The 14,571-nt window shown below is 41.9% G+C and overlaps 1 protein-coding gene across 1 annotated transcript in view; it reads right to left on the bottom strand.

Moving 5' to 3' along the window:
- Positions 1–766: 766 nt before the first annotated feature.
- The window catches only part of GLI3 (GLI family zinc finger 3), a 137,206-nt gene continuing 123,401 nt past the window's right edge, over positions 767–14,571 (bottom strand). Inside the window, exons 9-13 of the mRNA XM_010223780.2 lie at positions 12,052–12,201; positions 11,298–11,462; positions 7,862–8,152; positions 4,410–4,737; positions 767–3,260 (exon numbers count right to left, since the gene is read on the bottom strand). Of these exons, the coding sequence (XP_010222082.2) occupies positions 970–3,260; positions 4,410–4,737; positions 7,862–8,152; positions 11,298–11,462; positions 12,052–12,201 (3,225 nt within the window). The 3' untranslated portion in view covers positions 767–969. The remainder of the gene's footprint in view (positions 3,261–4,409; positions 4,738–7,861; positions 8,153–11,297; positions 11,463–12,051; positions 12,202–14,571) is intronic.

Here is a 14,571-nt window from a genome sequence, read left to right as displayed (position 1 = left end):
TTGTGTGAAATACCCTATGATGAGACCCTGAACCTATCTCCAAGAGCGTGTTATACAGTGAAGGAATCAAAGACTACCAAAATGACCAAATGTGCATATAATTGTGCTCTCTAGTCATTAAAGAGGCTGAAAAAATGAAATATCAAATTCAGTAAAAATATGAATTGTACTAAAAATATCTTTCTGGTCTCCCTTTCTTTTGAAATTGGTTAAACACATATGACACAATTTTTGCATCATTAAGCAAGGGAGTGGCATCTATTTGTGTGTGCTTACAAAAACCTTAAACATTTGCTTGGGATCAAAGGGTTGATTAATTTACATTTCTTATTTGCTTGAACTTCATCTTTCTTGTGTCCCACCACTCTGAACTATAGCCTAGGGGTACCATGGCAGTTCACTTCTAAATCAGTTGTCCACCTCAATGCAATGTATCCAATGTATGAGGAAATAGTTCTTCCATGTTCACTTCATTTTGTGCCTGGTTATTTTGTGCCTGAAGGTTTAGTGGGGGGGAGAATTGCAACAGTTGTACAAGATGGACTTTCTTCTGCGCAACAGAAAATTGCAAAGGCATTTAATTAGGCCTTTCATTAAAAAAAAAAAAAAGAAAGAAAGAAAAGAAAAAGAAACCAAAACAAATAGAAAAACAAAAACATGCACTTCACACGTTTACATTGGTTTACAATAAAAAAAAAAGGGAAAAGGAAGGATAGAGACATTCAGAAAGGGAGCGAGAGAGAGAGAGAAGAGGGGGAATGGTGTAGCAATACTGATTCAAAACTGAAATGGAAGACAGTTTCTCCCTAGAACACTTTAGGGTTTTCAGAGTCCTTATTCCATAAAAGGAATATACTTGAAACACATCCCATTTAGGTGAGATGAGATTGCTAAAATACATACACAACTAAAAAATATGAGTCTTTTTTTTCATTTGTTATCTCCTAAGTGTTTTTTTTTTAATCATGTCTATTGCATAACAGCAAGAAACTTGCTTTCTTCTGCAAGTGAGGTCAACAAAGAACTCATGTCCCCAATAGCCATGTTGGTTGTGCTTACGGGCATAGCTGGGAATGTAAGAGACGCTCGGGGAGTGGTGAGGCGCGAGGAATTGCGTGAGAGATTCTGAATGATACTCGGACTCAGGGCTCCGGAAATCAAGCTAACATGGTCCCCATCATCTATGATAGCATCGAAATCGATCTGCACACCTTCTAGGCTGTTGCTGTCAATGCTGTCAACTGTGCTCGTCACTTGGTTTGCCCCCGGTGAAAGAAGCTCAGATGAGTTTGCGGCACCAGTCCCCTGCAGCAGGCAGTTAGCTTCCGAAACGAAGAAAGAACCTGTTTTCATAGCTTGATGGCTAAAGCCTGTGGTTTGGTCATATAACTGACCAGAGTAATTCTGCGCATTAGAGCAGAACTGCTGTGATTGAGCTTGCATCTCCATCTTAATGGTGTTTACCCTGTACGTCTGGTTGCCATCACTTATATGTCCTTGCTGTTGTGCCAGGTTGTTTCTCAACACGTTTTGCTGCCTGTTGCCATTGTAATTAGCACACGGCTGGTAACCTTTGGCCACCAACAAACCTGACGATTGGCTACCAATGTTGTGAGACACCGGTGGACAGCTCTGCGGGCCTTGATACAGACTGCTTTGTGAGGTAGGACTAACCTGCCCTAGTATCATGTGATTGGGTTGACTGACTCCCTGGTAATGAATGCCATCCCCAACTGGTTGATTTTGCAAATATTCCTGTTCCATCATATTCCCGTTCTGCAGTCCATTTGCCATACTGGTGCCTTGATTGCTGGATGCCATGGGATGACCAAAATTCTGCTGGTTCTCACTCACTGGCATGTTGCCGTTCCTCAGCTTCTGCCCTTGAACTGCCATGCTACAGGAATTGTCCGTTGCCCCAGAAATCATTGGTTGCCTGCTGATGCTTTCGCCGAAAGGCTTATTGGGCTGCACACCAAAAGAATTACCAGCGCTGCTGCCAAGAACTGCATTTTGCTGCAAACTGTAGGAACTGTGGTTTTCCATCAGGTTCTGATAGGCATTTTGCTGGGCCATGTTGCTTCTCTCCAGGTTCTGCTGCTGAACCATCATATTGTTGTACAGTCCAAAGGCCCGAGTCTGCTGTGCTGCTGAGCGCTGACCACATTTCAGTTTTGAAGGAGATAAGTCAGAACTTCCTGAGCTTACTTCATTCCACTGAATTGGCAAGTCATTCTTGTTTGCTTCAGAGCCTGCCTGTTGATTGCTCGGCGGAGGGACTTGGTCGAAGTTGCTGGGGTTGTTGTTTCCTAACATCGAGCCGTGATGCATTTTGTTGTTGTCTAGGACATTATTCAGCAAGTGGTCGTACATGCCCTGGTTCTGGGAATTCAAATACTGCACCACATCATCTGGCAGGAGATCCTCATCATTCAAACTGCCACCCGCTTCCATCGTAGCAGCCTCCAGGGCGACGTTCTCGCTGATGCTGGGAGGACAGGGGGAGCTGAAGCCACGGAAGACGCCACCCTCAGAGCGGGTGTAGTTCTGAAGAACAAAGTTGCGCTTTTCCATGGATGGAGGCAGAGCAGGAGGGTTAAAGCTATTAAGACTGTTGAAACGCTGGACTCTAGGGACAGAGAGGTTGTCGGAAACCATTCTTACCGGATCACTGGCTCTCCTTGTCCCGTTTCCTAGACCGTCATGAGACAGAAAATGCCTCCTGCTGTAACCATTTGTCCCACCATCACTACATCTTCGAGGGGCATTCACTGGAGGCAATGGAGATACTCCAGACTCCCTGCAGTCACCCAAGAGTGCCATCCTTGTTTTGAGGCTCATCCTCTCCATGTTAGGCAGTGGAGTTGGTGGGGGTCCACCAGTAGCTGCTGCATATTTAACTTTCAGCCTGTATTGCTGGGCTGGGGTGAGGCTGAGGAGACTCGGCAGGTCATCGCACTGGCTTGCTTCACTGGAACGCCGGGAAGCATCCGTCGAGATGGGGTCATAGGAGTCTGCAACACTCACGTTTTGAGGTCTTCCCTCCACCTGGGAGGCATCACTGGACCTCCGGCTGGAAAAGCAAGGAGAGATTCCAGAGGACCTGCGGCTGCTCAAGTAGGCTGAACTGATTGTGCTAGTATTGCTGTCCCTCCTGTTCAGCATGTTTAACACGGTGATGTCTGTACTTGAAAGTTCGTTCCTGTTTGGTAGAATAGTCATGGATCCTCCTACACTGCAGCTGCTGTTTGACTGGGTACCTGGAAGTAAAAATCACAGATAAGCAAACAGACATTGTCCAGAAACTGCTACAGAAAACACTCAGTAAAGAAGTAAGGGGCATATAGCAAAATGCCTATGTCATCATAACAGCATCCTTTATTGAAAGAAGTTGGGATAAAAATTGTGTTCTTAAGTTAAAAGTCAATTCAGAGACTTAAGGGTTACAATTCAGTGTGAATCCCATCACAGAGTTTACAGGACAGGGCCACCAACTGTCATCAGCTGGTGTAGTCCCCTGGCCCTCAATGTGGTTCTCCGGATTGATGTGCCAAAAGAATACACTATAGGCAAAATACAATTGAATGGGCATATGTATGGAACAGCAAAACAGACAAACTAGAGACTATTCAAGGTCGTTTCTAAGACTTCTTGGTACATTCTTGAAATAATCCATAACAACTGCAATCCTTGCTCGTTTCCTTGCTTTGTTTTTTAAGTAAACAGAAAACATTTCCTAATTTTACATAGCTTCTTTCGCTTGAGTATGTTTCAGAAAACATCCACAGCCACTGCTGGGTGGACAGCAGAAATCTACAGGTATACTGTAGGTGCTGCAGAGGCAGAGAGGATATGTATTTTGGCAATGACATCACCTCATACAAAAATACGGATCTTCAGGGCTGAATCTAGTCTTGCAGCCATTCATAGATACCTGCACTTTGTAGCAGGTATCTGTCCATAATCACTTGCATGTGTGGAAACAGCTCATCATGAAGGTTACTTAAAAAGGCAGACCAACATATTTATGTAAAGGATGACTTGTTAAGGCCTCACCTGAAAGATTCCCATACAATAAAGTGCTAGGTATTAAATTCATCTGCCTGAAAAGGAGACAAGCTTCTGCTGAACTTGGGCCTGAACTTCTAGCTCTTGGGAATATTTCAATTGTGAAATATTTGGATGTCCTGCTGACCTCCATTGCTATAAAATATGGGACTATTAGGCTACTCTCAAAGTGAGTAGCAGAATTTGTAATGAGGAGATAAACAATAGTGCTCAGTTTAAAGACCATTCTTGAAGCTACTGAACTTTGTTAAGTTGCACTGCTGCAAGGGCTGCAGATTTGAGCTAGCAACCAATGAGTTCAAGGACAAAAAGTGTTATCACTCCTGTTATGTGTAGCTCACCATTTCCTATGAGAGGTGGCAAGGTCGGGGCTTTAGAAGGTGGAACGGGGTTCAGTCTTGGAAGCAATCCATTAACTTGTTTCAACCGTTCTAATTTGACTTGCTCCATCCATTTGGTCCCTGTCATATTTCTTCTGGCCTGTAAGCCAAGTGCTGTGGTGGCAGTGGAAATGGTAGAGTCCATGATTGGGGTTTCATCGATGACACTGAGGTCTCCTACACTACCGCCACCATTCAGAGTAAGCTCGATCCCATTGTTGGAATAGTTGCTGATGGGGGACTGTTCGCTGCTGCATGTAGACTGACCACCAGGGCTTGGCTGAGATGTCTGTTGGAAAGCAATAAGAAGGACCATTATGATTAAGCAAAAATGCTAGCAAAGTACTTGCAACAAATGTGCATCTAAATGAACCAAAGAAAATACAATATAAAGAAAAGTTTAGCATTAAGTGATGACAGTGATCATTAAGAGGCTTTCTAGATTATTGATTTTAACAATTTATTGTTAAACCATTGTAAACCTTAACATTAAAATTCACTATAGTATCTTGCTCATACAGTACATTATATCTGTATCAATTATTTCTGTTATCTCCATAATTGCTCATATCACTTCATACAGTTTGTGAGCATGCATGTATGCATACCCATATTTTGGGTATGTATGTGCCGTTCCCACATGAAACTGCAGGTCAACAAATCAAAGCAGAATCCAGCCATGTGAGAAGAACTTATTTATAGCACTAGCTTGTAACAAAGAAACAAACAACATTCCAAAAACATCAGATTTTTTTTTAATTAAACTTGTGACTAAAGAATGTATTTTCCAGGCTTAAGGCTCATTGTTACAAGCAGTTGTTGGCCTGAAATGCTGGCATGTAATAAAATAAACACAAAGCATCAATACAAAAATACTGTATCATATTATCAGTCTTCTGAAAAACCCTAGCATACAGTTAACTTATACCACCTCTTCACTGACTCAGATATAAACCTGCCACAATATAATCTCATTTCTTAACTGTGTTCCCAGGTGTCTATTTCTTTCAGAATTCTTTATGAAGGCTTGATCTCTTTTTTATACTAATATGGCTTTCATAAAACAATGTGGAAATTCCTTTAACAAGTTGAAACTCCAACAGACTGACAGACAAACAGAGAGCAAGACAGAAGACTCTGCAAGTAAAATCGTACTGTGCATGGTATCAGTGTGATTACAAACCTGTGGTCATCTGTGGGGCAGGTAATGCCATTCTGCTTCCAAAAACAGTTTTGTATAAATATCTTTCCTTTTGCATTTTGCATTCTTTTTGCATTCTTTTCTGCCAGTCTGTGACTTTTTGCGAATTCTTATTGAAAAATGCTAACCAGAATTTCTGAGGTAGCAGTGATGGCTTTCACTTTTAGCATCAGTGAATGAAGACACAGTTTCATGGCAGTTCTGCAGCTTCATATGTCCCTCAGAAGTACATTAAGGTGCAAAAACTGCTTTACTATTTCTAACCTGAATTATGACACTCAGAGTTTATGAAGCCAGACTGAATAAGTTGATTTCCCAATCTTGGCCATAGTAGATTTGGTGACAGGAATAGAAGGAACTGTTATCACATGGACAAAAGCTTCTGGACACTAGATCCACACCAGATGGAAGGAGGGCACTAATGGTTAGAAGCCTGTTCTTGTAGTCACATGTCAAGACCACACGGAGCTAGGTTACAAGAGTAAGAATACTGTTATGGGAACATGTATCTTTAGGTGCACAACACAAAAAATAAATGGGGAAGGTGCAGTGATATCAGAAAATATTTCATGAATGTGAGACAGATTTTTGCACATGTCAAGTGCTACAAAATACACACAGCACACTACATTTGGGAATGAGTTTGGTGGATTGCACATTACTAAATAAAAGAATGATTGGATAACAGGCAGAGGGTTAAAATAAAGACAAAAATAATGTTGCAATAGGAAAAACAGCAGAGTTTTTCTCACCTTATTACCCACTGTCCTTAGGAAGTTAGAACAAGACATTTAAGGGCATTAGACAGAAGAGACATTGGATTAGTTGAAATACAGTAAGTATATCTTAATTCATACAAGCAAAGAAAAGCAAGAAATACAGAAAATTAACTCTTTTCAAAAGACCATTCTTAGTGAGAAATATTTAATACTATGCAAGCAATACACATTAAGACTTCTCTCCTGCAAACTTTATTCACATTAAAAACATTATGCACATTAATGCTCAACAGCTCAATATAGCATACTAATGCTAAGGATTTATCTACCTAAGCAAGAAGGAATAGGTGTTGTTTCTTTGCAACCTAAGGTAATTATTATCAAAGACAGTAGAGGATCTCATTTAGACTTCAATGAAAGTTAACTCTAGGCCCTTGGAAGTTTATGAATTGGGATTAATGTTCTACAGATTGGAACAGTCACAATATAGTAGTAACTCAAATTTCAATGAATAATCAGTTTGAAATGGAAGCAAGGAGATTAACCCCATGAGCTAAACCCATGAGAACTTGGAAAGTCTGTGTTTTTAATTCCCCAAAGCTGGGTCCAGATGAATTGTATGGCCGAGATGTGGATGTTAACACTTCGCTAGTTTTAACCCTTGTGGATGGTGCATGAAATATAGGTATATGAAAGAAAAATATTTCTTTATTTAATATACTCGTTCAAAAAGGGAATAATTATTGGGAGGTTCCAGAAAGAGGGATAAGGCACTTTCATCATCGAAAGTTATACTGGTACTTTAAACTAAACCAATGAAAAGACCTATAGAGACCCTTAATTAAGCTTAATTTGGTTAAATGGGAATGAACTTAACTTGGTTAAGTTGAATTAAGTATTAAAGTAACATAAGAAATCACTTCACAGTAGAGATCAAATGACATGAAGAGATCTCCTCCTAATGCTGAAGCTTTCTTTATCCTGCTTCAGTTTAATCTATGCTTTGTGTACAAACCTGCCAATCTCTCTCTCATGAAAATCAATAGTTTCCGCAAGTTTTCCAAAAATTATCACCATCAACATACTATTTTGGACTCAGTTTTATTTTTAGTAGCTTATACTATTTTCGACTCAGTTTTTGATTCGAGTGCTCTTTCTTCTACAAAGAAGAAAGGAAAAACTTGCCTTTTTGAAAAATGAAAGTTGAGATTTTCTCATAATATGCTGACTCCAGAAAATATAATTTTAGCAGAAACAATTATTATGGGATTGCCAACACTGCACTTACGGTATTTTGCACAATCTAGATATAATCTTTGTATTTGTTATTTCTTAAGGCTTTAAAAACATTTTTCAATGTAAATGAAAACGAAAACCTCGCAAAACCCAAGTCTTCTGAGCTAGAGTTTATGGGCTCGAGCATTTCACACAGGGATTATGAACTGATGGCAATAAGAAAGAGGAAGAAGGGAAGGGCACGGTATATTGCATACCATTGGTTTTTCTGACTTGACTGCTTTCACTTGGAGGCATTCTTCACGCTTTGAGGTAGTGTTGCTGAGGTCCTTCTGCTCACCAAGTGCACCCTGAGTCTGCTGGCCTGGTGATCGGGTCTGAGAATGGCTGCCCGGGTCTCTCGGTGGTGGAGGCCTTGGGTGGATATCCCCCCGCTGCTTCTTGGTGACGTGGGCCTCTGGGCCATGCACGGTCTTCACGTGTTTCCGGAGAGAGCTGGGGTCCGTGTAGCGCTTTGTGCAGCCTGGTATCTTGCAAACGTATGGTTTCTGTCAAGTCAGGATAAACACTCAAATCAGACATAATTCCCTGTGGAAGTCTTCAGGAACTCCTCAGAGCACTGCTGGTGATATAGTTACACCCTTTCACAATGAATTTGGTACCTGTTTTGTAGCCTCTAGCATTAATGCTGCATAGGTAACAGAGGGCAGAGCTTCTCATGATAGGAACTGGCATAGCTTTGACTTACCATCACAGCAGAGTCAACAGAGCTGTGGCAATTAATGAAGATCAGACTAATTTTCTATGCTGCCCATTGCTCTCAATAGTTCGATATCCTGTTTCTAGCATACCCAGTAACTACTCCTTGAAGTTCCCCTTCACAACTTGCTGGGACATTCAGCACGTTCCATGAGGGAGAAATTTTTTCTGGCCTCTTCAGATCACTAGTTTAAAATGCCAAAGCATAGGATTCAATTCCATAAGCATTTTTAGCTTGTAGCAGTATATAAACTAGTACTTCACAACTATATAAGCTAGTATTGTACTATATGTGTACTAGTACTCTAGCATAACTGTTCATTCATTTTCTTTAAATCCAGCAGCCTTTGTCTGTGAGTATGTTCACTAAGCAACAAAAAAATGAAACATTTATGCTTCTAAGCCAAATTTACTATCTTATAATGACATGAAGAGCTTGCTTATTCTTAAGTGTGTCAGCATAGAAAGGAAGATTTGAACACCATTTCCTCAGGAAACAAAGTATCATTCACTTCCATAACTAAACTACTTCCAAAAAAGACAACTTTTTTTTTTTTTTTTTGGTCTTACTTATTGGATCAAATGCACTCTCAGCAAGTTTGCAGAGTAACCATACCTGGGAGGAGTGGCATATGCATCAGTTGGTCACAGAGGGACCTGAATGGCAGCCTGAGGGACAGGTTGGAGAGATGGGCAGAGAGGAACCTCAAACAAAGGCAAGAGTAGAGTTCTGCATCTGCAGAGGATGCACCTGTACAGCCTGGAGGCCGATCTACTGCAAAGAAACTCTGAAAAGGGCCTGAGGGTCCTGGTGGACAACTAGGTGATCATGGGCCAGCAACCTGTGACAACGATGCCCAATGGTATTAAAGGCTGTATTAGGCAGAGTGTTGCCAGCAGTTGAGGGAGATGACTTAACCTTGGTGAGGCCATATCAGGAGCCCTGGATTCTTCAGTACAAGAGAAGACTGCATTTATTGAAGCAAGTGCAGCAAAGAGCCACAAAGATGATGTAGGAACTACAGGATCTGTCATATGAGAACAGACTGAGAAAGCTCATACTGTTTAACCTGAAGAAGAGAAGGCTCTAGAGGGATAACCTCTCTCAGTGACTTACTCTTGGACATGAAATTTGTATCTTAAATAACAGGGAGTACAGGTCTACAAGTTCATGTGGATCTTATTTATGAGCTAGGAAACCAACAGATTGGTTCAGAGAGTGAACAAAATGGAAGCTTAGTCAGCTAGCGAACATCCTACTATCTACTCCTGGTGACAACTCACAAGGTTGCTGCTGGACTTTAGTGCAGCTGTCAGTTCAGCTGCTGAGAGCGCACACTCCAGTGACAGGGCAAAGTCAGATATGCATGATGCTGTCTACTTAGCCTGTGTCTCAGAGATGCTGCAGGGACCATGGCATATGGAGATCAGTGCCTCTAGGAGATTTTGTCAGGACATCCACATGCCTGTGATGAACCTGACAGACAACTAGAGACAAGGCTTGTGGAAATGGGTATAGCTGGTGTGGCTCCAGGCTACACTGTGAGCATGCTGGTTTGTTCTGCCCTGCTAGAGCACTTTCTGGTTTAGGGACAGAGCACAGGAGACAGACTGTGCTCCCCCAAGATGACATGAATTCCTATCCTGAACTTGAAATAGGGCAACAGAAACAGGGACAAAGGATTAATATGATGTGACACTTGAAAAAGACGACAGCAGTAATAGAAAACAGAGCAATGAAGAAATGTTACGTTGAGAGTCTGGGAGACAGCTATGACTGGCTGGTTTCCTGAAGAAAGATCAAATTTCCTCCAGTGTATCTATTCACCTCTATGTGGTGAGATCTTTCAGAATGGAAACGAAGAGGGCGACAAAGATGATTAAGGGACTGGAGCATCTATCTTATGAAGAAAGTCTAAGTGAGCTGGGCCTGTTTAGCCTAGAGAAGACTGAGAGGAGATCTGATCAATATGTACAAGTACCTGAGGGGTGAATGTAGGGAGAATGGGGCCAAACTCTTCTCAGAGGTAGCCAGTGATAGGACAAGGGGTAATGGGTACAAGTTTGAAACACAGGAAGTTCCATCTCCATGTGAGGAAGCACTTCCTGACTGTGAGGGTGACAGAGCCCTGGAACAGGCTGCCCAGAGAGGTTGTGGAGTCTCCTTCTCTGGAGATCTTCCAGACCCGTCTGGATGCCACCCTGTGCCATGTGCTCTAGGTGTCCCTGTTTGAGCAAGGGGGTTGGACAAGATGATCTCTAGAGGCCCCTTCCAACCTCAACCATTCTGTGATTCTGTGAAAGAATGAAGCAGTACTGATGGAGAGGGAAACCTCAGAACTTCAAGGGAAACTCAGTTTTCCTAGCCTCTTCAGACTCCTTTCTATTTGTCAGCAGCAGCTGAAGAAGACAGCTTTAGTCTTGCAACAGCCTCTCATAGAGGCCGGGCAGTCTTCGCTCCCCCTCTCCCGGATAGCAGGACGCACACTGCAGCGCGCACTCTCCTGCGCTGGAGATGCAACTGCAGCTCCACCAGTCCCTGAGCAAAAGCTGTTGCTTAAAAGCCAGCAGATGTCAGCACAGAACAACACAACTGCACTGCTCGAGACTGAACGTCTCCATCCATTTCCGAGTGAAAAAACGATCCCTGCATTTCAACTCAGACCTTCTCCTGGTTAACACAGCTTTCTGTTAAATCACTCCTTCAATTCTCCCTTCCTCTTATGCTTAATAAAATGACTAAGACCTCTTTAGCCTCTGCATGGCACTAAAAAGATTGTTTTTGCTAGTAAGAGATATCTAGAACTTATTCTTTTCAGGTTGTTGAGGATTTCTCTGTCTGTATTCCATAATAAATTGTTATGACCACAGTTAGCTCTATGAGACTCTGGACCTTTTTTTTTTCTTTTCTTTTTGGAAGCTGTCATTACTTACCTCATTGGAATGAGTCCTGTTTTGGTGCTTGGCCCTGTCAGATGCATTGGAGAAAGCTTTGTTGCAGCCTTCATGTTCACACACATATGGTTTCTCTCCAGTGTGAGATCTCAAGTGCGTTTTCAAGTTTTCTAGTCTGGAGTAGGCCTTTGTACAACCTTCAAACTGCAGATAAGAAATAAATCTGGATTAATTTTAATATTTGTACTTGCAAGAAATGGTAAAAGCTGACCTGCAGAAGTTCAGAAACAAGGCCTTCATAACCTTGCCTAACCTGATTTTGTTTTTATTTGCTGGATTTCAATTTTACCCAGGCAGAACCCATCACAGCTCAAGTTAAAATGCTTCTAGCATTATGTAAACTCTTACAGGAAAGAACAGTATTTGTGTACTTCATCTAAAACAAAAATCCACTGCAAATTTATAAGGATGCTGTGGCCAGCAATAATAACCAGATGTAACTGTGTAAGAGAAAGTTCTCCTAAATAATTAAACAAATTGAGCGCTATTTTACAGTGCCTTTTGGGGATTCTTTGCACTTTCAACTTGAGGAAGTGGGCCAAATTGCCCAGTGACTCTCCTCTCCTGAAGTCCTTATCATCTGGGCCAGCTGGATAACAAAACAGTCAGGGTAGTCTTCTCTGCAACTAATGTCAGATGGGCAAGAGATCGGGGAATGCCGCATCTGAGCTGTTCTCTTCTCTGAGTAACCCAGCTCCCCTGCCAAAGCCGGGACCTCTGCGCGTTTACTCACAGTGCATTTGTGTGGCTTTTCCCCTGTATGTCTCCTCATGTGGACCACCAGCATATACTGAGCTTTGAATGGTTTCTGCTCCCGGGAACAATCCAGCCATCGGCACACAAACTCTTTCTTCTCACCATGTATATGGTCATTATTTATATGCTGTCGGGTAGAGAAAAGGTTGCAGCTTAACACAAACTTGTTGAAGTCGTCATCAGCCTTGCTGTTAATTTACACTGAAGCACAGCACCAAAGGCTCAGCTGTGTACCACGGACTTTGGGTGCAAGCAGAACAAGACGACTGTCCATGCTCCAAAGACACCGCAGGTTTCAAGCTATCTCACAGGAAGTTTGCTAAGGCCCATGAGTTTGTTCCTACTGACATTGACAGGCTTTGGATACAGATACTTCAGGGATACAGAATGTTAAATGGATCCAGGATAATCTCAAGCATGGAGGCATTTACATGATTCACACCGAGTAATGCTTTCTTGGACCAAGAAGTCTTACTTAAGTGCTATTCAGTGTGAATGAAGTATACAAAGCCATGCCTTTAAAAAACATCCTGCAACCTCAAAAAATAACAGAATTGCTAAACAAGATTTCCACAGCTTTTAACTCACTACCCGTATTTTCTTTCAGTGAACACGCTAGGCTAGCACACACCCTAGATACTCCAGCAACTAAACACTCTGGGCATGAAAGCATCCATCAATGCAGTTTTTACCTTTATGAAACATGCCTTTGCTTGAGTTTTACTGAGAAGTCTCTAGGAGTTACCCCTGCCCAAGCCACCTGATACTCATGCATGTGTGCACACTCTTATCGTCAGGGTAATCTGTGTGACTGTACCCACATACAGGCAAGGGATGTGTTTTCTACTCTTCAAAAAAAAACTTACTGACTGTGTTTCTGAGCAGAAATTTGCAGCTGGATCAGGGCTGACCTCAAGTTGCATATTTTTTTTCAAGGCTTAACTGTTTACTTTTTTTTTTGCGTAACTTCAGAAAAAAAATCATCTTAAACGGGACTTTCAAAGGTGCCTGAAGGATGGAATTTTAACTTAAGCTAGTTGATGAATTCTCTTGAACTCTCTCCAGGAAATCCGAGCCTCAGAGATTGCACCACTACCCACTACTTCGCCATGACTTTCCACAGGAGTGTTCAGTTGTGCCACTAGAGGGCCCTCTCTCTCAGAGAATGCATTTATTTCATTTAAGGTAAGTAAGATAAACTCCTCCAGAGTTTCTACTTGATTGAAGCACGGAGATAAAATCAATCTCTACTCCATAAGTAGCTCACAGAAAAAGTTAGGCATACAGAAAGTCAGTAGTTCATACTGGAATACAAAAAAGATAATCCCGATCTTTTCAAAAGTCCTGAAAACAATCAGAAAACCAAATAAAATCACTTATGTTCACAATTATACAGCATCCCCATGGCAAACAGATGTGGATTGCCTATAAAAGATGACTGCTCTTTTTCTGGTTTTGAAACTTTATTGCCATTTCTTAAAAGTTCTGATGGCATACAGAGCGTATGAAGAGAACAGATGTGCTGGACAACGTACAACATGTAATCTGTAGGAGTTTATGTTTCAAGTGCCTATCTCTGTAGTCCATTCATATTACACATGCTTGTACAGAAAGTGTACAGATGCCCAGTGTTTTGAAATCAAATCAGAGCAATACAATGAGGTTAATGTGCACTTTTATTTCCTGAAAGAAAAAGAAATAACAGGACAAACCTCAATGCATTGAAGTAATTCTTGACCAAATCTTTCTGTAAATAATACAGACTGTGAGCTATTTGGTTACACCTACACAGACCAGGGGGGAACAAAATAAAATTGGGTGTATGACCTAGGCATTCCATCTCATTCAAAAACTTCAAGACTGGTTTGATCAGTTCTTTGTTATGAAACAGAACAGCACCTCCTTTTACCTTTGCTGTCCTGCATGGGCACTCAGGTCCTATGGCTGCTTTTATGGAAGAATTTGCAATATGACCTTTTTCCTTTTTGTTCCTGAAGTTGAGCTTGCTCCTCCTGCCCTCTGGACCTTGAGCTTTTATCAACGTGAGCATCTTCCAGCTGGTTCTTCTCACCAGTACAAGTGGCCTTCCCCACTCTCCTCCTCCAGCCAGGCTAACAACTGCTGGGAAAAAGTTTGCCCAGGATGGTGACTGGCTCATCCACCTCTGTAATTCACTGGCTCATCTATCAAGTATCTTGTGCATCACCTTCAAGACACTGGGTAACTCTGCCTTTCCCTACTCATCTGCCCTGCACTCTTACGTTGTCACTCCTTTCCAGTTTCCTCTGCCCTTCCTACAACCAAGCTCCTTGATGTACTCTTTCCGCACATGGCTCTGCTATACCAAGCAGCACCTGGGAGCCAGCCTGCAAAGCCATCTTGTTCTCATTTAACCTAAGGATCCCAACCTGCACGTACTGCCTAGAAGAAATGAACTATTACATCATCTAGTAATCTGCGTAATTTCTTTAGTTCTCAGATGAGCTGCTCAGTTGCT

The sequence above is a fragment of the Tinamus guttatus genome, unplaced genomic scaffold (assembly GCF_059628265.1).
Source record: "Tinamus guttatus ecotype Peru unplaced genomic scaffold, ASM5962826v1 Tinamus_guttatus_pri_ptg000104l, whole genome shotgun sequence".
NCBI classification, from domain to species: Eukaryota; Metazoa; Chordata; class Aves; order Tinamiformes; family Tinamidae; genus Tinamus; species Tinamus guttatus.
This window is presented reverse-complemented; position numbering and strand designations above follow the sequence as displayed.